General features: G+C 37.6%; 2 protein-coding genes across 3 annotated transcripts in view; one reads left to right on the plus strand and one right to left on the minus strand.

The window, feature by feature from the left end:
• Positions 1-7,637, minus strand: part of LOC139118963 (propionyl-CoA carboxylase alpha chain, mitochondrial-like) — a 54,942-nt gene extending 47,305 nt beyond the window's left edge. Inside the window, exon 1 of the mRNA XM_070682560.1 lies at positions 7,509-7,637. Within this exon, the coding sequence (XP_070538661.1) occupies positions 7,509-7,565 (57 nt within the window). The 5' untranslated portion in view covers positions 7,566-7,637. The remainder of the gene's footprint in view (positions 1-7,508) is intronic.
• Positions 7,638-10,010: 2,373 nt separating this feature from the next.
• The window catches only part of LOC139118965 (ubiquitin carboxyl-terminal hydrolase 9X-like), a 71,963-nt gene continuing 57,986 nt past the window's right edge, over positions 10,011-23,987 (plus strand). For both annotated transcript variants that reach the window (XM_070682561.1, XM_070682562.1), the window contains exons 1-3: positions 10,011-10,160; positions 12,301-12,738; positions 23,410-23,596. In XM_070682561.1, the coding sequence (XP_070538662.1) occupies positions 12,415-12,738; positions 23,410-23,596 (511 nt within the window). In that variant the 5' untranslated portion in view covers positions 10,011-10,160; positions 12,301-12,414. The remainder of the gene's footprint in view (positions 10,161-12,300; positions 12,739-23,409; positions 23,597-23,987) is intronic.

A 23,987-nucleotide genomic window follows, 5' to 3' on the forward strand; every position in this document is an offset into this window, starting at 1 on the left:
CCTACATTTTGTTATTTCTATGTTATTTGTTTTGTTTCTTACTTTGAAGTTACAGAGATACATGTAAGTTTATCATAAGCGAAATACAAGGAGTCTACACCAGTTTGTGTATACATATACATGATCCGTATTGTAAACTAAGCATGGAACTAAATACCTGACTGCCTAAACTGCATGCATTCACAGCATAAATTTTGCCACTGACACCTGACAGTAATTAGTCTCCAGCACAGTGTAAAACCAGAATATCAATGTTGAGAATGTTTTTGAGAAAACAACTGGAACTGTTGATGAGTGTCATGAAATGCATAATTGCACCGCACAACGCATATGAACCAAGCACTGATGAAAATGTCTGTATCAGTTTAAAGATTTTTCTTACACTTGAAAATATTGCTCTGGTCTTAAAAACAGGCCTACATATTGCTTTTAGTCAATAAATGAATTTAAACAATGAGTAGGAAGAAAGAGAGATAGCTACATTGTATTGTAAGGATAATGTCATCTGTCGATACTGACTTTACAAGTATCATTAACCACATGATTTGGATCAGTGACAAGTTTTGATAACCATTGCTCTACCAGGTCGGGAAGGGAAAACTTGTCACTGAAAATTGTGTATTCTTTGCCTTAACCGAACTGCAATCTGAATAAATATTTTAAATTTGCAAGTTTGCACACGTTGCTATGATTTGTTACCTCCTTCCTGTAAGTATGACCTTAATGATGACCTTTTGTTTTCATTTACATATGGTAAAATGGAAAGAGCGCAGTATATAAGTAGTATTACCGGTATGTATTACAGCACAAAAAAGGGACAGTGCCCGGGAGTATAGGTGACCTTTTGCACGATGTCAAGAGGGCAAATGGTTTCCTATCTCAAGGGTACACAGTCTCTTGTTTGGGTTATAATATTATTATTACATGCCTCTCTAACATACTTTTCACTCCATATGTTTGGCTTTATTTGCAATAGACAATTATATGACAATTATATGCTTTCTTTCCATGTTAAACAAAAATATCTTAAAAAGCAGAATGGTTTTCATAGTTGGATGGTGCATTGATATATTTAAATCACCGTTATGCAGTTTATCAACTTTTCATGCATAATTTTCTAAAAATTGGATTCAAGACATTTCATTTGAACATTTTTAAATCCCAAATTTGTCAAGATGAAAATAGTTCCAGTTCCGTTTCAGTCCAATGACGACTATGCAGCCCATGACGTCATCAAGTTACCATTGAATCTTATGGAACGTTTTGATACACGAGGTATGTAATAATGTGTTTTGTAGCTTTTTTATACATCACAGTGTTATTATCAAGGGTAAAAAGCAGGTAAATGTTACTGGGCTGGGTTCCCCCTGAGTCATTTTACTGGGGTCCCCCTTGATATATCAATGTAGTCATTTTACTGGGGTCCCCCTTGATATATCAATGTAGTCATTTTACTGGGGTCCCCCTTGATATATCAATGTAGTCATTTTACTGGGGTCCCCCTTGATATATCAATGTAGTCATTTTACTGGGGTCCCCCTTGATATATCAATGTAGTCATTTTACTGGGGTCCCCCTTGATATATCAATGTAGTCATTTTACTGGGGTCCCCCTTGATATATCAATGTAGTCATTTTACTGGGGTCCCCCTTGATATATCAATGTAGTCATTTACTGGGGTCCCCCTTGATATATCAATGTAGTCATTTTACTGGGGTCCCCCTTGATATATCAATGTAGTCATTTACTGGGGTCCCCCTTGATATCTCAATGTAGTCATTTTACTGGGGTCCCCCTTGATATCTCAATGTAGTCATTTTACTGGGGTCCCCCTTGATATATAAATGTACTAGTCATTTTACTGGGGTCCCCCTTGATATCTCAATGTAGTCATTTTACTGGGGTCCCCCTTGATATATAAATGTACTAGTCATTTTACTGGGTCCCCCTTGATATCTCAATGTAGTCATTTTACTGGGGTCCCCCTTGATATATCAATGTAGTCATTTTACTGGGGTCCCCCTTGAATATCAATTTAGTCATTTTACTGGGGTCCCCCTTGATATATCAATGTAGTCATTTTACTGGGGTCCCCCTTGATATATCAATGTACTAGTCATTTTACTGGGGTCCCCCTTGATATATCAATGTAGTCATTTACTGGGGTCCCCCTTGATATATCAATGTAGTCATTTACTGGGGTCCCCCTTGATATATCAATGTAGTCATTTTACTGGGGTCCCCCTTGATATATCAATGTAGTCATTTACTGGGGTCCCCCTTGATATATCAATGTAGTCATTTTACTGGGGTCCCCCTTGATATATCAATGTAGTCATTTACTGGGGTCCCCCTTGATATATCAATGTAGTCATTTACTGGGGTCCCCCTTGATATATCAATGTAGTCATTTTACTGGGGTCCCCCTTGATATATCAATGTACTAGTCATTTTACTGGGGTCCCCTTGATATCTCAATGTAGTCATTTTACTGGGGTCCCCTTGATATCTCAATGTAGTCATTTTACTGGGGTCCCCCTTGATATCTCAATGTAGTCATTTTACTGGGGTCCCCCTTGATATATCAATGTAGTCATTTTACTGGGGTCCCCCTTGATATATCAATGTAGTCATTTTACTGGGGTCCCCCTTGATATATCAATGTAGTCATTTTACTGGGGTCCCCCTTGATATATCAATGTAGTCATTTTACTGGGGTCCCCCTTGATATATCAATGTACTAGTCATTTTACTGGGGTCCCCCTTGATATATCAATGTAATCAGTTTGGAGGTCAGCGTAAATATTATCTGGGTTGCCAAATCATTTATCAATGTTCCCAAACCTCAGCAAAAGAAACTGCATCATACCATGGAGGCAAATTCAATAAGGACAGAACTGTGCACTGATCTAAACAAGGCCTGAAAACCAATCTGTTCACTCTGTGTTATTTGTAATTTTTATTTCATACCTTTTTGATTTGTAACATGCACAGATACATATACCGGTATATAGTGGGCTTTTTCTGAGAATTAAATAATGTACTACATAAATTAGTGAGATTCAAAAATCTTCAGATGTTTTCCTTTACTCCACTGAAACAGATCTATATGTTGAATTCTTTTTCGTTTCACAAGAAACCCGATGTAAATGATATAGCATTCAAGCTTGGCCTACATTGCAGACAGAATGTTTTTGTAGACTGTTCACATTATCCAAGTACAATGACCTGACAGCTTTCTTCACCATACCAGGTTAACTTTAAGGGAACATCTCAAAACATGAAGTGGTGTGATATATCTATTTTTTCAATAAAAATGCTGTAATGTTTGTTCAACATTAAATACTATAGGGAATTAATTGTATGCAGACAGATTATTTGCATACATGACGTCATTGCTAAAGAGGTAAGTATACTTTTCAATTAGTAGATCTTTTGAAAATTGCCAACAGACTAACTTTCTGTGAATACATAGTGTCTAAAAGCTGTAGACTGAGCTGATTGATATAAAGAGCAATTTTTTTCATACTTGCAACAATTTTTTTACCAATTTTGATGCAACTGCGGATGAAATGTTTTCAAACTAAGTGTACAATAAACGTGATGACATTAAAAATCCTGTTCCCAGGTTTGAGCTCATTATCATATTCGCAAAAATTCCCAACTGCATCAAACTACTTCACCTAACACCTTGAACTGAACATTGGGCTGTCATGGCTATAAGTCTGATTTTGAGATGAGCCCTTTCATCCTTGAGGTAACATATTCAATCTGCTGCTGAGATTGTGTGGGCACACTTTCCTGACACTGCACCTGTCTTTACGTAACTGTTTCCTAAACATTCAATAAATTACAGACACTATATTATATAATTTGTAAATTTAGTATATTCTATTGATTGTATATCTAGTATTGTCTCCAATTACACTATAAAGAAAGAAATTACAGACCATGTCAAACAATTAATGTCTGAAAAAAATGTTGATTCTTATAATTTAGGGGTGTGGGGGTTTAACCCCCAAAAGTTTTCCATCCGACAAAAAATGAAACCTTTGGTTCACTTGGTAACCCACAGGAAAAAAATTAAGTTCTTGTTTGGAAATTATCAGAAAAAAAAAAATTTCCACGGTATGACCAATGGCCCACCATTCTTGATATTGAGAGAGAATAGTAAGTTGAGTATTTCCTCAATAAATAAATCAAAATTGTATGAAGACATAATCACAGGGCTATCAACTTGACCATGCTCTGACACAGACTGTAGAAAGGCCCATGGTTGAATCAACCTGGGGGAGCAATACCCCAGCCTGACCTCAAGATGACCTTTCAGTGTACAGCTGAATATCTCCATCTTGTGTTAGCCTGACCTCAAAGTGACCTTTCAGTGTACAGCTAATTTCTTCACCTTGTATTAGCCTGACCTCAAGATGACCTTTCAGTGTACAGCTGAATATCTCCATCTTGTGTTAGCCTGACCTCAAAGTGACCTTTCAGTGTATAGTTGATATCTCCATCTTGTGTTCGCCAGGGAATCAAGTTACAAATAAACTTTTCATCTTGTATTTTTGGAATATGACAGGTTATAATAATTATCCTAAAATGACAATTTAGGACATTGTTTGTGCCAGAAAAATATTTGGTAGAAAAAAAATCATTTTGTGAAAATGACCAATTCAGACGGACATACAAGGTTGTATCTTATGGCGAAATTTTACATGTGGACAGGGAATCTAAATGAACACAATGAAAACAAATCTAAACCTGGTATTGCTTGATGGGCATAGTATACAATGCAAATGGATTAATTCCAGTGCTGTGTTATTGATACTTCACAGAATGCCATTTTACCTGGTATGAAAAATGAAAAAAACCTCAACCCACTGACAACGATATTTTGAAAACTCGCCGGGAAAGAAAAGTTAAAACGAAATGAAATATTTGAATCTCTATTCCCATCCTGCTTAATGGTTTTGTCATTGATAAATAAATGCTCCCATGGTCACTGTTTCCATAGAAACAAAGGTAGCCCGACAGAATGTTTACTGATGACACAAGCCATAATACCGGTATAGTAATTAACATGTGCCAGAGCTATATCCTGAATCATGAAAATTCAAAACATAGCAACGATTCCTCAATGATATTTTCCCAGGAACAAGAAACGATATGTGAAAACCATTCGTGATTTTGCAAGTATTCAAATCAATACATGTAAAGTGCAAGATGTCAAGAAATCATTTAAAAATTATGAAAACACTGTTTTGGTATCTACAAAGAAAAAACTTAAGAATGCTCACAGCAGTCTAAGCAAACTCTGCCTTTGATTAGAGTTGCAACTGTATGTGTGCTTGGTGGCAAATGTGATCAAGGTGATAAACAAAAGCCATCACAAGTCTGCAATTATTCAGTTTTCAAGCAGAAAAATCATGTTCATGGATCACAAATGCGGATAACCATGGATTGCTTCAAAGTGGTGTGCAATGTGACAGCTTAAACTAGCCCATTCCATTCTAAGCAGGGGATGAATTACACCTTTCATATTATGCTAACCATACATAACCATCTTAAGTTGTTCAAATATGAATTTCTAGAATAAAAGCCATTGTCTTGTTGCTGAGACGCCAAGTGTCAAGGACAATACTGACGTGTATATGATGTAGAAGGACATAAATCCTGGTATTTTGTAAATAAACTTCTATTATTGCTGTATTTTTGTTTTTAATGTGGCTGTCAAATACAGCTTCTTGTTCTACTCCTCAAAGACTGTTGAGATACACAGTATTCAGCTTGTCAACTCAGCCTGACCGGTGAGTGAGTGCATTTCTATTGTTGACAAGTGAATTCTGGTCTAAAGACATGGTGAGAGTGGCGTTGTTATGAATGTTTCATGACATGACAGCCATGTTTAACTTCCATTATCAACTTTCTAATTAGAGGCAAAGTAAAGTTATTAATTTTGACGTGTAACTTTGTGTCTGATTGAAAACATTTTATAGGAGTTCAGTAATAGTCAGCGAAAGGCCTGTGCCTGAGCATCCGATGATTTTGCATTGAATCAACTACCAGGATAGAATTACCCGCTGTGTTTGTTTAGATCTCATCTTGCCACTCTAGATAGGAAAACAGAGTTTGGCTTAGGAAGTTCCCTTGGTATATTGCAATATCCCTAGCTAAATTGGTAGGTAATTACCAACTTGCCCCACTGAAGAATAATGGCCTCAACTGAATGAATACAGGCTATCACAATAGGCAGAGATGTACGCTTTGGTCGACTTGCAGTCTTATTGTGGACAGTAGTTCTTGTCAAATCAAAACTAAACATTACGTGAACCTTTAGACTGCAGCACTGAGTTAAGAGAAAAAAAATATCGCATGTAACTTAAAAGGTGACCTTATAGACACCCTCTCGCCTGAAGGTCATTAGAATGTAGATATTGTCAATTCTTCTGACAACATGTTATAATAACCGTAAGCTGGGAGGCGGTCGGTGATTTTTTGTTTTTGCGACCTCGTTCACCAGTAGAGCTACAATGCTGAAGGCCCTGTCAATTGGAAAATAAGCGCAACATCAGTGTAGCACACTTAAGGCACCGAAAATATTCGTGCACCTATCCATCAAAGAAGAACACTTCAGAATCGCCTACATAAACTTGTCATTTTGGGGGTTATTAATAAAAATCGCCTTGGACACAGCGATCACACTTGACAAAGATCATCGACAAAATGAAACATTACGCGTGTGTCCGCTTTGTATTGATCACGTCTGGTATTTGCATATTGTACAAATGGATGCGCTACAGTGATGTCGTGCTTATTTTCCAGTCTTCTGCAGGGCCTTTGCTAGCTCTACTGGTGAGCAAGGTCGCAAAAACCAAAAATCATTGACCACCTCAACGTTGAGCTTTAAGTTTGCAGCTAGGGTGCAGGGTACAAATCTGAGACCAAGACAGTTTAAAAGCTCTGAGGGAGCATACGGTGAATGAATTTGAAACAACAACAACAGCAAGAGCAATGTGAAAAGTTCAAATAGCTCACTTCTCCAGTGTTACACCGTACACACACGTTGCACAGCCATAATTCAGGATCTCCTTTATAGTAGTTCATGACCTCACGGGGATAGTTCAGCTCGCTCCTGTTCTACTATACATCCAACTATTGACTATTGGGTGTAAAACTAAGAGCACGTCAGTCGAACCATCCCCCAACAGTCGAATCATCCCCGTGTGCCTGCGGCTAACAAGACGCTAGCTCTGCGTGACAGGGCTGTGTGTTACCGGCGTTATACGGCCTTCCACCACCACAGCCCTGCCACGCAGAGTTAACAAGACAGACGCGTGCATCTGCGAACGTACGTGCCATGGACGGGAAATGGTGGACGGTGCACATGTCATAAAGCCAAGCAATGAAGTCCGTGCTTCATACTTCGCACTAACCTCAAGGAGTACACAAAAAGATTACAACAATTAAAAGACTTCCGATATCGAAGTGCCAATTGTAAAGACCCTACCTGGAAAACACTAGACGATCGCACGAGCGCATTCCGTATGCCTAGCTGAGCCGCCATTTCGCCGATGACCCAGATGCTTGTATACCGCACTTGGCCTTTGGTGGCGCTGTATTTAAACTGGTCGTTTATCATGAACACATCTTCCCCTTCTCTCTTTCTTTCTGAGCCAATGTCATTATTGTGAACACGGCTAATAAATAAATAAATAAATAAATACTTGGAGCCGTTAATGCTATATGGGATGTTATTAAGTTACTGTACAAGATCCTATATGGGTGGGAAGAATTGCCTCGTTCAATCCGAAATCTTTATTGGCTCCCCCATCCTCAAGTGCGAATTTTCAACGACCACTCTTCATGTCCTGTCGACTCGAAAGCCTTGCATGATCCCCCCTCTGAGGATGGGCCGGTAAAATCCGGGGTCAGGGGGTTTCACCTTAAATTTGAAAACAGGGGGGGGGGGGTAATATATTTTTCAAACAGCGCAGAGGGGGAGGGGTGTCACTTGATTTTTATAAATATCCATCCCATCAAAAAGCAGTTTTAGTGTGCAAAAATATTCTGGGAAATAAAAATGATTCTCAGCATGATTTCATTCTCAGAAGGCATTTCACTTTAATCTGAGTAAATAAACATGAATTGTCTATCACACTAACATCTTGCGTTTGAAACTCCATACAGACTTGTCTTCTTGTAAATTGAGCTCGCTGAGGGCAATGAACAATTCCTATCAGCCTTTGGCTGAGATATTAAAGGCAATGATTAACTGTTAGCTGTATGATATACTGAAATCTGGCTTTACATTGAGGTATACTGTTGACATCTGACCAGTTTTTGGGAAAGAGATGTCCAAAACTTATCTGTATAATTAAACACTAGTGCTTGAATATAAATGAAAAATTCCAATGACTTGATTTTTTTATTTCAATTAGCGATGAGGAAGAAATACATAAATATACCCTTTTGTATCAAAATGAATATAAAATACGTGTATACATATATTGTTAACAGTCCCTTGTATACGGGGTGGGGAATGCCGCAGGCACTCCCAGTCATGCTTAGCGCCTGTGGCTTGCACCTTCGATGCTGTGCGTGCAACCCCTTGTATATGTGCGAGAGGCTATGCAAATAATAGAAAAGAAAAGGCACAAGGGACTGTCGACAATCTAGTGTATATAAAGTATTCTTCAGGTGGACCGTGGCATGGCAGTATTGTGGCCAGAGTATTTCACTAGGGAGCATGTCCTTGATCAAGCACTTTTAGCTCACTTTGCATCTTGAATATTTGTCACTCTAACCTTCTTTTATTTTATTATCTGTAGCAGCTTTGACAAGAAAAATATTATTTTAGTTTTGAAAGTAGAAACAGCCATGAGGGTGTTTTCGTTATTTTTGTAATCATAATCATCATGATTGTTGTTGTTGTCGTTGTAATGTTTAATATTCATGCTATATTGTTGTTATCATCATCAGCATTCTCTCAACCACCAAAAATATCACCAACCTGGCTAATATTTCGATAAGTTCACAATATGGTGTGAATGGCATCTAAAAGACTTGCTGTTTTTACTTTCACTTCACTGATCTGAGTGATCATATAAATTTTATATTTTTGTATAGCATAGTCAAGATCACTCCAAGCCTTTATATCAGTTGGTAGGATAACATGGTGACTGAAAACTTACTTTTGGTCTTAGGCAACTACATAACAACATGATGTCTCCAAAGTAAAATTACAACGTTAATATCACCTTCACGTACGAGTCATACATTATACATGTAATAAAGTTTTCATTTCGATCCAATACAGCTGAGCTTTTGTTGAAGAATTACGACACCTTTACATATTGCATACTTCAAATCCATTTTGGATGTATCTAGCTATATCTCACTGTACATATGTAACCATAGACAGATGAGGGGAGGCACAGGCGCCTAAACCAACGCTACGCGAAGCCGGCTTGTATACTCTGGTATACAAGCCGGCTTCGCGTAGCGACGGTTTAGGCGCCTGTGAGGGGAGGAGCGAGAAGAGACTCATCTCTCTTCCTCCCTCTAGACTACAGCATGCAGTAGCTTACTCCAAGTCTAGTCTATGGGCATATAACTATCAAAATATGATAAATTGAAGGAGGATACTTTAGCAGACTGTCGCGGTAGTTGTGGGCTGTTGTGTGCATCGTGGGGTGAACACTGGCTCGGCCAGCCAGACTGCTATCGACAAAATCCAAGCGACCGGCGGCCAGTCTAAGCATGCATATGCAGTTCAACGCAGTCAACTACCGGCATCACAACCTTTGACTGTTGACCCCAGACTGCGGAAATTATTGACGGAAGTATCGTAATATATTCTGATTTTAATGTCATTACCACCTCCTTTTCTTATTATTTAGGCAACTAAAAGGAACATTTATCGAGAGAACAGGAATTACGCAAAATAGTTTGCCAGACGGCGGAAGTGAGCCGAACATTACGTCATTTTTCGGGTTTTCTTACCTCAGACACACGGGCAAGTCTATTTACATAATAATATAGGGATCTGTCTGCAAGAAGTGGCACCTTGTAAATATACAAATTATACCACTGCGGTCCATCTTCTACTGAAATTTTCAAGGCATATCAAGCCGTATAGGAATAATCTAGCACCTGATAGGTACGTTCCCAGTCTTGCTTGCCTGAAAAGTGTGCAAGTTAATAGTTTTAAGCAAGCTGTTGCGTATGTAAGTTCAAAGTGGCAGCCATCTTGGATGTTTTCAGATCGGGTTGGTGCGAGAAGACGGGAGTTTTCTGCGATGCCACCCTGTTTATGAATGGTAACCAGCTAATGGATGATTGTGTTTGTTACCAGTTGTAGGACTGGGTGGAGGATTTGTGGATTTTTGGTTGCTGCAATGGAAAAATGTTGCTCTAAGTTTCATTTGCTTTGCGACTGCGCTGTGTGTGATCATGGCCGAAAAATGATTGTCACGTACGGACGGAGCGTGTTGTTGAAGGTTTCCGACTGGAAAGATAATATCTTGCTGGGATCCACGTTATGCTGTGCATCGTGTGGATTAAATATTTAAAATTTCACATTCATTCCGTTTTCAGTTTGTTCTTAAATGCATTCTGATGGAACATTTTAGAAGAGAAAACTCAAAGACAATGTAGCCGGTGTCGGTACTACAGTATACACATAAGTGCCATTCCCTGTTCAACCTTTATTGTGTCACATTGTGAGATTGAACGAGGAAGTAAAAATAGTTTGGTGTTCGAAAGTTATTTTTTTGCAATAAATATACTTTGAGTGTTACATTTTAGGTGAAATAATATTGTGTGCCATGAATATTTCAAAAAATCTGCAAAAATATGACGGGTCACGTCAATACAACTTGTCTGATGTTCATTGTGAATAATCGCGACCAGCTGATTCCTTGACTGTTTAATATTATTGTTTGTTCGTCGGCCATCATGTATTACTGTTCAATGAGGCACTAAACCAAATACATTAGGAATGCTCACTAATGCGTCCAATTTTGCCATAACAACATATTTTGGTAAATGAAAGTTTAAATGATTTTTCTGTGCGAATTTAATAATGTGCATTTTTATATTCAAAGAATTATGCAGACATTCACAACGTACTGGCATACAGGAATTGAGCTGTAGTTAATTATATTTTTACAAGTCTTTAAGGTTCAATATGTAATACAATCAGAGAGAAAAAAATTGTAAAAATTCGCTCGCTAATTAGCAGATTTTGTCAGTGCATCAGCTGTTGTTAGAAACAGGAACCAATGACATAAAATTATATTACAAATTACATGGACAAGCAACTTTGTACAACACAGATGAAAGAACTCGAAAAGAACTTCTCATCTACCATTAAAAATTAGAAGAGAAATCATTGGATACATTTTCATATACATTAATTAACAAGACAAGAAATGTAATGAATTGTCACAAAGTAATAGTTGAAATGATAATATTATCCATGACTAATTTATTGCTGATGTATAATATGAAGAAAGAAATTATGATATAGTGGGACATTTTCATTTTATAAACAATCATACCAAGACTACAATTTTGCAACCAATATTACACAATTGCTTGAACATCATTGAAGGAGGTTGGTCGACCTTTTTCTGTTTTTATCACATTGAATAGTCCAATGTCTGATAAATAGCGTTGCTCCTGCCAGCCATCATTCTAGTAATAATAGCCATCATCGTAAATAAGCAAGGTGCGTCACAGATAGTAAGTTTCAAACGTATAATAATTATTGATTTAATTCAGTCTCGTGGAGAGAACATTTGCATGACTGTCACTATGATGTAAGGTGTGGAATATCTCTGATCAGTTGGGATATTTCAGGTTTCTTTAAAACTCTGTATACAACATTTTATGTTTTGACTTGCACAGGGAGGCCAGCCTACCTCTAAGGGTAGGAAAAATAAAAGGCCAAAGAAGGATTGATACAGATTTGAAATATATGTTGGTTTTCTATGAGTTGGTCATTCCCATGAACTGTGACTGTCAAATGTGAGATATGTGAATTGTAACACTGGCCACAAGTTGCCTTAACAATTTATCTCAATTCTCTGTGGATTGCATGTAGTGGAACATGTCATATGATCTGTTATCATTATATCAATCAATCAAAAGAAAACAAATAATTTATTTTCATAGTGAACGAAAAAACTATTTTACATAATATTTTCTCAAACATTCAGTAGCTAATTGAGTCAAGTATTTCTGTATCATTTAAAAAGTTAAAATTGAAAATATTAATTATCTGTTTCTCTTGTTAGGGAGGATGAATGTATCGACGACTCATCTTCACACTGCTAGAAAAGACGTCAAGTGAAATTAAATCTATAATCTGAAGAAATCTCTACAAAGTAGTCAATATTTGTCCCATAAATATGACTATATCTATGAGGGGGAGCCCCCAGGGGCAGGGTAGTGGTGATGGAAATCCAGACCCAACGCAGACTGGGGGTCAGGCTCCAAACCCACAGAACTCCCCGCCTCAGCAAGGTCAAGGGCAGGGCCAGCCACAGCAAGGCCAGGGCCAACAGCAGCCACAGCCAGGGCAGGGCCAGGGACAGCAGCAGCCCTTGCAGCAGGGACAGGGACAGCAGCAGCAGCAGCAGCAACAACAAGGACAGCAGCAACAGCAGATGTCCTCGTCGTCATCATCATCCCAACTGCAGCAGAGTCAGACGCAGCAGACACCTCAACAACCGGTAAGTTGTGGCAAAACCAAACTAAATATTGTAACATGTTTTGAAAAACAAAATTGTGCCTTATTCCAGATGAGACATATAACTGGGTAAAAGAGCTATTGATCTGCAGTAAATTTCCTCATAATCAATATTCACACTTCTGTTAGCCTATCATTACAGGCAGTGTTGCGAAATAAAAATGAAATGTAGCTTGCTTGACCTGCATTTGACCTTTGTATGTCAGTATGATTGTCAAATCACTTCATAGTTCACCTGCAATTGTGACAGTAAGTTTCTGTTACTGTGGAGACTAGAATTGTGATATAAATACACTGCTTCACTCTTAGCTAGTGGTCTGTCATCTGCCAACAAGGAATTCAGATAACCTTGTTACACTTTTGCAGAACAGTTATTTCTCAGTCAGTGTCTTTTTTACTACCAGGCTTTAAGAATTTGAATTTAACTGGTACACTCCATTACCATATCATTGAAGAAACAATAGGGTGCAATCTCAGTGGCAGTATAGAAGTTCACCATCCTAAGGTTTACAAATGATGAGGTTTTCAAGTGAACAAAAGACCAATATGGATGTGAATGTTCACTAGTAAGAGGGTGAATTTGTGAAAATCAAACACAATTCTCTTGTACCCTGTGTGTTTGCATCATATATTAGCGCTGTCACTGGGCAGGTATGTCGTCAATATCCATGACAAACCGTTCCTTTCAGTTTGGTGAAACTGTGTGATCAATGTAATATTTCTGGCATGACCATTCACACCATAAGGCTAAGGCAGAATGCTTTGTTTACGACAGATTTCCACATCCTCAAAAACCTAAAATTCCAAGCTTACATGCTGAGGAAAAGCTTTCACCATCTTGTGTTCATTGGAGACAAGTCAAAGTAATTAACTCTCAGTATCGTGGCCATTTTGAAATTTGAATAGTTGCAAATTTTAGATAATTTGCTTCTGTTGTCCCAGGTTTGCCTGCTGACCCCTGATTTTCAATCTTGATAGTGAAAGAGAATACTTAAAGTTTCTTCCGGCACGATATGAGCAAATGTTGTAACAATCATCATGTACTTTCAGTTTTGGGATGTATATTACCTCAAGAGACCATTGATAATTTTGACACACAATGACACATGAAACTTACCGTTGCTGACCTCAAACCTCTCTCTTCCCTATTGGGAATTCCAACACTCCAACAACCACACTATGAATAGTATGATTTCAACATATATTTCAATTATCTACAGCTCCTTAGTGTATAAGCAGGAAGCTAGTCAAATTACTTTGGGCAATATTGGTAATATTACCAGCTTATTGCAACAAACAAGAAAAATACTGACAAAAGTAATCACTGTTGTTCCATCTACATGATTAATTTCAAGTTCATGTCTACACGACTGTATATACGCATTTGATCATATCTGGTCAGATATTCATTATTGTCGTTTTGAGGGTCTCAGGACAAAAGGTACATATACTTGCCCTTTGACCTTATAATTGCATCAATGGAATTTAGGTCAAATCTTGTATAGTACAATGCTGTAAGAGTTATGAAGTTATATGCTTATCTGACCTTAGCGTTGTAAGATGTGAAAAATGGCAAACCATTCAAATGAATTTGTGTTGAATAGAAACATCAAGAAGCAAAAAGTTAAAAAACTGAGTACCACAGTGTGTTTCATTCTTTGAAAGGAAGCAAATTGATCGGTTTCATGAAAAGTGAATAACAACAATGACTGAAGTAGTCCTATAGCCCGCACCAAAGTCGCATAGGTAGCGAGGCTTTTCACATATTTTACATAGATGCAAAAACTGAAACTAGAGTTTGGTTAACTTGAAATTGAAGAAATTCACTAAGCCCAATATGTGATCAAGTTACAGATTTTTAGTTCCTGTTTTGTCATACCTCTCTGTAACAATGGGAGTGTATGTGGTAGGTAAAATCTTCAGTGTCTGTACAGTAATGAATGAAGTCTTCCCATGATGCTGTCCTTCATGATTGATGTCATTGACAGTAAAGATGACAGCATTGAAATAATTAATAAGAAGCTTTTTTTTAGGGCCTGTATGACAAAATGTATGGATGTATATAAATTCCACATTTGTGGAACCTATTTTCATGTCGGTAAATTTGATCAACAGTTGATGTTAAATCTGAAAATGTGCAAATTGTAGGAGATTTTTCATGATATAATTCTTTGAAAAACAAATATTTTATATGGAAATTTAATTAACATGAATTGTCTGTCGATAGTATGGCAAAGTCTTGTTAATACCTCAATGAGCCAGCCCAACAATGTCACACTAATTAGCATAAAACTGTCAATGCTGTTTCTCTGAAAATGATCTAGGAAATCAATGAATTGAGAAAACATATTGCTAAGTTGAAGATGTGCTTTAGAAGGGAGATACTGTTTTGCTGATAAATTGAACGGAAAGAGTTTTCTAGCATGAGAATGACATGTTAAAGAGGAATGCATCAGTGGAAGTTTTTCAGTGACTATTTTTTCAGCTGAATAAGTATTAGCTACGTGCATCATCAGTGTCTTAAATTTTTACTTCAACCAAGGAGCATGAAGCAGCATAGTCAATTGCTGTTATAAGCCTGACCTCTGAATTATGAGTATCGTGCCCAAGTCATCTACAGTTGTTAAGAAGAAGTGATAATGTCTGAAAGAACTATTAGTGCAAGATGCGAGGTATAATGATGTTCAAATATGCAGATTACACTAATGAGCATTGTTTCGGTATTAAAATTCTATGCTAATGACCCTTAATCAATGCGGAATATTCATGTACCTCGGCTCTTGCATTGTATATGAAAGAAAGAGAATATTAGGTGACGAATGTCTAGGAAAATACAGCTGTAAACCAATATGATGTGTGGCATGAAAGTGCAAGTATTCTTATTCTTGGGAAATTTCACATGCAACTTCAGTGATATAAAATCTTATGAAGAAGTTTTTAGAAAGTCATCAATGTAGCATAGAGTTCCAATAACCTTGACTGTCGGAGAGCATATACAGTACTGAACGATGGATATGTAAAATACATTTGTACTCTTTTAGAAATTGCATAGCTGTGTTTGTGATAAACTGTATTTCTATCTCGTTCTACCCACGTTTCCCTGTAAACAAGTCCATAAACACCATCGATAAAAATGAGTTTGGTGAAACCATGATGACTTTAGGGTTACTGTTGCAGTCCTTCTGGGAGATGTTCATGCCCAGAGTTGTTCTGTAAAACTGAAACTCTTGAAATAGTCAAAATAATCAGGGCTGAGTATTTCTGAAGTGTAAATAAATAAGCTTCCACAAAATTTTGTTGAAAATTTTCAAGTGAAAGAAATGTTTTTGTGTTTTCCACTCATGTTGTGCATGTATGAATGGGGTAATCATATAATATTAGATTGTTTTATTGCAGTTCTCCTCTGAAAGAGTGTGTTCTGTGGATACTTGCCCTCTTTCCAGTGAAAAAAACAAAACATATAGCTTTGGTTGCGTGTCAGATCATGGTTGGAAACAATAGTGCAACTGATTAAAGAAAGTACAGATGTCTCTTTAACTTAATTGACCTCACTGTGTATGATCAGGGTGGGTGGGGATGGGGAGACTGTTCATCTTCAATGCAGTCCCTAGGAATATTTTTGATATCACTCAGTGTTCTCCACAGCTCGGAAAAACAGAGGGGTTGCCAATTTACATAACAATGTACAATTTGCATATTCTTTTTATATGAAAATGTATTCTTTTGTACAGTTATTAACATATGAATAGATTGCTCCAAAAACAGAAGGGTGGCCTACCCTAAAAAAAATCCCGTTGAGGAGAACAGTAACTGTCTGCAGTAATTGTGATGTGCTTCTGTTTAACATAAATAAACACTGCAGATATTTTCTGTCCGTGCAGTTATATATCTGGCATGCAGAAGTAAAGGAAGGCGTTATTTTGAATGTCCTGTCTGAGTTATTATTTGCTTGTATCATTTTATCAGACAGTACTTTGTGCCCTGTGGGCACAAGGTACTAATGTGATGGCGCGGCCCAATATGGCCAACATAGTGGGCCGTATGCTGTGGACGCAGGTATCTCAGAAACGCTTCAGTAACTTTTTCTGAAATTTGGTCTAGTGGTCACTTTGGCATGTATCTCAAACGGCATGTTTTCTTTTTTTGATTGAATCATTTTAAAGTCACTTTTTAGCTTTTTCTGAAAACCACTATTTTCACTTTTTCCTCAAAACCACTGATTTGATTATTGTGATGTTTGGCATGGGTGTTCGTATAGTTGAAATACCGTCAGAAATGTTCAAAATTTGGTGATACATGCCTTACATTATTTTTAAACAATATTTTTATCCATTTTATTTTATATTTACTTGATTTTGCCTCACTTTCGCTAAAGCTACCGTCTGCTCATGCGCACAACTGTAGGACAAAATCTGAGTTGAAGAATCGAAACGGATGCCATCTTGTTTCTCGGTGTGGGCACATTTTTTACGTTTTGAACGTTTCACTGTGTTTTTCAATATGTTCTATAGTTATGAAGTTGACAGTGATGCACTTTTGCAGCTGTCGTGTATTTTTTGGAACGAAAGGCGCCTTTGATCGACTGAAGAATGATGGCCTCCGTAGGCGATAAACACCGGTACTGGCGGGCATATCAGTTCTACTGAGGAAGTAATCCACTGGCCCGTATAGGTCACGGGCTCACTTAGGGGAGAACCACTTGATTTCTGGGGGTATGGAGGATTTCGAGGAAAAAAATTGTCACCAGGTGAAATAAAAGAAAAAAATTAAGCCTGTAATGGCTTGAGAAAAAAATATTCTCATAACAGACAGAAATAAAAAAGGAATTGTCACAATGCTGTTGAAATGAGCAAAATTTTGGAAACTTCATTCTCATGTATTCGTTGCTGGCATGCTGCCAAAGGCACGCAAATGTTTTTACCACAAGTAATTCTTATGTGTTTTTTTCCAGCACTTATGATATAAGCATTCACTACTGTACACCTCGGTGCACTCGATGTTTTCCTACCCTTTTCTGACCCAAGAAATCATGTTTCAGGATTTCTGTTGCAATATCTCAATGGTATAGGCAATATCTAGATGGGACTATTTGACTTCTGTAAATCGTGAAAATTTAAAACACAAGATAGGAGTCAATAAACTAGTGTTAAAACCAATACATTATTCTCTCAATATAAATATGTTAGAAAGATTACAAGTTGACAATGAAAATTGAGGAACAACAAATATAATGAAATACAATGTGTGAGCCTTGTTTCTCTGACCACAAAAGATAACATCTCCCCTGAGAACTTAAAAGGACTTGACTGTTTTAGAGAAAAGCAGGTATAGTACTGATCACAGTTGATTTGCCAAAAAAGTGTTCTATAATTTAAAGTTGTATATAATAGACTTTCCATTTTGTTTGTCATTTGTTGGAATGTAAAATGAATAAATAAAAACATCCTGTGATATGTGAAACACTGGCTTAAATTTGAAAAATTGCACTGCTACTCCATTTGAAAAAAAAATTGATGCAGGTCTGACTGTAGAAATAAAAAAATGCTGTCTCTCTAACAAAAAAAAGTTCCCATACCCACTTCCTGCATACCCCCCCCCCCCCCGAAATCAAATGGGTCTCCCCTTAATATGCGCATGCGCACATAACAAGTTAGCGTTGTTTTTCAACTTGGCCTTTGAAAAATCAAACGGACGCCATCATGTTTCTCGGTCAGTTGCGAATTTTGACGTTTTAAAGGTTTTAGCGTATATTTGATTGCTGTCATGTATTTTTTGGCACGAAACGCTCCTTCGATAGACTGAAGAATGATGGCCTCCGTACTCGGTACTCCCCAGTACCGGCGAATCCATTGCTTTTAATAGCGAGGCAATCCCACCGGCGGACCGTACTAATACCTGGGTGAGAGCGAGGGAATGCTCTGTCCTTCTACCTCCGGCCTCCATGTCATAACAAACTAGCGTCTTTTTATGTTGATGTACTGTCCTTTCGACACAGCGATAACTTTTAGTTTTCTGTTGCTTATTAGTCCCCACGGACACCGTCCGGGGGGACTTATAGGTTTGGTCATGTCCGTGCGTGTGTGCGTGCGTCCGTGCGTGCGTGCGTCGTGCGTCCGTGCGTCCGTCCGTCCGTCCGTCCGTTCACGCAGATATCTCAGAGATGCCTGAAGCGATTTCATTCAAACTTGGTACAAGGATTACTTCATATGTCATACAGATGCACGTCGATTTGTTTTGTGATACGATCCAATATGGCTGCCAGGCGGCCATTTTATTACGATTTTTTCATGTACAGAGCCATAATTCAGGCATGTTTCAACTGATTTTATTCAAAGTTGGTACAAGGACATTGACCAGTGTCATAGATATGCACGTCGATTCTTTTTGTGATACAATCCAATATGGCCGCCGTGCGGCCATTTTGTTACGATTTTTTCATGTACAGAGCCATAACTCAGGCATATCTCAACCAATTTCATTCAAAATTGGTACAAGGACATTGACCTATGTCATACATATGCACATCAATTTGTTTTGTGATACGATCCAATATGGCTGCCAGGCGGCCATTTTATTACGATTTTTTACATGTACAGAGCCATAACTCAGGCATGTTTCTACAGATTTTATTCAAAGTTGGTACAAGGACATTGACCAATGTCATAGCTATGCACATCAATTTGTTGTGTGATACGATCCAATATGGCCGCCAGGCGGCCATTTTGTTACGATTGTTACATGTACAGAGCCATAACTCAGGCATATCTCAACCAATTTCATTTAAATTGGTACAAGGACATTGACCTATGTCATACATATGCACATTGATTTGTTTTGTGATACGATCCAATATGGCTGCCAGCAGGCGGCCATTTTATTACGATTTTTTCATGTACAGAGTCATAACTCAGGCATGTTTCTACAGATTTTATTCAAAGTTGGTACAAGGACATGACACATTGACCAATGTCATAGCTATACACATCAATTTGTTTGTGATACGATCCAATATGGCCGCCATGCGGCCATTTTGTTACGATTTTTTCATGTACAGAGCCATAACTCAGGCATATCTCAACCAATTTTATTCAAACTTGGTACAAGGACATTGACCTATGTCATACATATGCATATTGATTTGTTTTGTGATTCGATCCAATATGGCCACCATGTGGCCATTTTATTACGATTTTTTAATCTCCTGAACTACAACTCAGACATGTATCAAGCGAATTTATTCAAAAGTATTTTTATCACAGACCTAATGAAGAGGACTCTATCCTCTCTGAGGACCTGTAATCAAAGCACCCATTAACAAGTGGGGACTGTGTCATCAACGATGACTTGTTTTGGGTAATTTCGACAGTTGTGCATTGATTTTGACATCATTTTTTACTTAATAACCGTCGATGTCGGCAACTCTCTCGCTAGCACTGCGTACGATGCTGTGTGTTAGGAACGCACACAGGGAATGCACTGCGTACGTACGCAGGGCTAGCGAGAGAGCTGCCGACATCGACGGTTATTTACGAAAAGTGAATAAAAGACTGGCATTTTTGGAAGCGATCGAGTAGCTGAGGTGGGCAGGAATACGACTTGGGCCCAAGAACGCTGAATTTCGGCAGTAATTTGGCTTTTTACGTCAAGTCCCAAAATGGATTTGAAGTCACCGACCCTACGTACGGGTCTTTGCAGGGCTGTTGTGAGCGGGGCGAATAGCTGTAGCGGAACACACAGCATCGTACGCAGGGCTAAAATCTGACATGGTATAAATTTGGCATGATCATCAGATCATACATGATCCGAGATTGCACTTTAGCAAGGTCACGATAACTAATGTTGTTTGTTTCACTGTCGTTTAAACCCTTTTCCTGCCAAATCCATATTTCACCACAAGGTCAATTTGGTAAAAAATTAATGAAACACAACGTATTCCATATGATGTATTTTAACATAATACTGTACATTTGAAGGCTGTTGAAAACATAATACTGTAAAGTTGATTTTTTTGGACAAAAGATGCTATAACATACCGAGCCAAGTGGGTGAAAATACGTCATGTTTTGGCTCAATACCGCTTTTTACTGACTTGGCTGATGGGGAAGTGATACTGTTATTACTGTCTGGCAGGAAAGGGTCAGTGGAAAGAGATAAGGCACTCATGTCGGCAGAGAAGCAGGCAAGCGACTGTTATGTTAAGGAATCATTTAGGTCTGGTATTTGTTATTCTTGTCTTTGAGAACTTGCCGCTCGCAAGCAATATTGTGAGGTACTAGTGTAGTTTTAGAAATAAAGTGTCTGATGTAAATTAGTAATTGAGTAAGGTATCATTTAATCTCATCGTCTACTTTCCGTTGAGCATAACTGTAATACCTATATTTCCACCAAAAGACCATTAGAATTTCCTCCTGGCTACTTTGAAATCGTGCACTGGCATGCTTGTAGTTGTCAACATCACTATGCTTTAATGTACAGTAGACTCTCATACTATGAATATATCGACTGTCACTGCATGTGTGCAAATCACTCCATATCATATCAAAAAATGTAGTATTGCGACGTTTGAGCTGCCAGAAGTCAGAATTTACAGTTTACGAGAAAGTTATCTTACATGTAAAACTCAGTTCTACTGTGAACAAAATGCAAGCTATATGTTGTATAACTATCGTGAACAGCATAATATTTTGTACCTATCACCGTGTCAGAAAATCAGAAGGAAACAACCAGTCAGACAAACTGTGGTCAGGATGATACTGTCCAATTTTAATTTTTGTCTCTCGGCACACACCAGATACTCATGACTGTAAAACAACATTTCCATATAATTGTATATATTGTTTTTATATTTAGTTTGCTTTTCACCATATTCTATGTCCTTCCCTGCACTACATAATTCAAAATTAAATATTGTTTTTGGCCTATACATACCGGTACTTGAGGGGTAAGCTTATTTAGTCTCATACATTAAAGATGCACTGTTGACCTACAGAGTCCAAACTTTTTATCATTGTATTGTAGATAGGTGTACACTCCAAATACTAAGTACAAGTGTGGTGAGTGTAACAAGCAAATGTTTTTTAGTCAATGGTTCATATCAAGGTTGTTGATATTTAGAATCCACACTTGAACTTATGCTGGAGCGGTACCCAACCAGTTCAAATAACTTTCATTTATGTCAAAACAATTTGACTTTTTGCCAAATTTCACATTTATGGCAATTAATAAACAGTAAGGAGGTACAAAGGACGTCGGTGCCCCCGGGCCCCATGTTATCAGACATTAAAGTGAAAATATATGATAATATACGTGAAGACTGTACAAGCGCAAGAATAACACTCCTACTATCATCAATTCCTTCCTACTTATAGTGAGGTGTCTGTAAGACTGGAAAAAAAAAAATTCAACAATATATCATAGCTCTCGAAAAATTCATATTTTGTAGTCTGTTTTCAAACTATGATCTAAAATACAGTAACTTAACCCTTTTCCTGCCAGACAGTATCACTTCCCCATCAGCCAAGTCAGTAAAAAGCAGTATTGAGCCAAAACATGACGTATATTCACCCACTTGGCTTGGTATTTTATAGCATCTTGAGTCCAAAAAAATCAAGTTTACAGTATTTATGTCTTCAACAGCTTTCAAATGTACAGTATTATGTTAAAATACACCATATAGAATATGTTGTGTTTCATTAATTTTAACCATGTTGACCTGGTGGTGAAATATGGACTTGGCAGGAAAAGGGTTAAGTCCATGTTATCTCTGTATGAAAGGCATGCTTCATTTGAAGTGTACATGACCCATTTGAATACAATTTATAGTAAAGAAGATCTTCTTTAGCTCAATGAAGATTTCATTCACATACTTGCTTGTCTATGCCGTTAGAAAAAGCAAGATGTCAAATATGTTTCAAATTTTTTGAAATGAGAATAAATATGTTTCATTTTTTGTAATAAGAAATATGAGAGTTTTAATTGATGTCTGTAGTGTGTTTGATCCCTTTCATGAACTGAATCGATTTAAAATGACGATGCTGTATAAGATACTGCTAGTGTTGTATACAAGTACATTATGATTGTCACATGAGTTGGATTGTTAATTTATCTGAACCTCACCAAAGTGCATGGCAAAAAATTAGTTAAAAGGCTCATGCAACAAAAAAAAATACCAAAATAATTACAAACAGTCAGATCAAGCCAGTCCATATGGATGTGTCACAGACGCACAGTGATGAAAGGTTTCAAAATGCATATTCACTGAAATGAAGATACATGTAGGGTCATGGTAAGTTCACAGTGAAAAGAGAGGTTTAGAATCATTTGCATATGAATACAACTGTCACCCATATTTCTTGCATTACATATTCTGGATGTCACCCATATTTCTTGCATTACATATTCTGGATATATGTGTGTATATACACATATTGTTTGACAGGTATAGCATAATTGTATCTTCATCATTGTAGTAGAGGCTAAATATTATTTGCATGAACATAATTAATACCAAAATTTTAAAATATTTTTACCGCAACAAATCTGTCAGTTGAACGCCTGAATGTGAAATCATAGACTTCTTGTCTTTTAATGGAAATTTGAGTGAATAAACATGCTTTCTTTTCTAATATATGCAACTTTTGATTCACCAATGCAGGAAGAAGCTAGTGGAGATGTAGATGAGACCGCCCCAGAATTACCAGAGGACCAGGAGCCTGAGTTTCCTCATACGGAGTTGGCCAAGCTAGAAGACATGATCAATAGACCTCGATGGGTAGTGCCTGTGTTACCAAAGGGAGAGCTGGAGATTCTGCTTGACGCCTCCATTGATCTCTGCAAGAGAGGTATGAGTCATAAATTCAAAAAATGGAAATCGTGGGCCCCATAAGTCTAGCCTGATCTCTAGCCATGTTATGTAATGATTGGTTTGTCTGCATGTGTGTCTGGCGAGCTGTCATTCAGCGAGGGATTTCTGCATTCAAGGATCTCATTACAGATAAGGAGATAAGAGAATTTCCCCAGTAGTCATGGTAACCAGTACCCTGGTGGTGTAAATTTTTCTTCTTGTATAGGAAACGACACAAGGTGATTGCCTTCATCTGTGGCTGTATTCCTGCAGCGTGCATCTGCCCGTAGCAATTTATTCAATTCAAATCTAACGATTATATTTTTTGCCTCATACAAAACTTTTGATTAAAATGCCTGATGCTGCGTGGGGACATCCTTGAATCAGTA

This window comes from Ptychodera flava, chromosome 19 (genome assembly GCF_041260155.1).
Source record: "Ptychodera flava strain L36383 chromosome 19, AS_Pfla_20210202, whole genome shotgun sequence".
In the NCBI taxonomy this organism is placed as follows: Eukaryota; Metazoa; Hemichordata; class Enteropneusta; family Ptychoderidae; genus Ptychodera; species Ptychodera flava.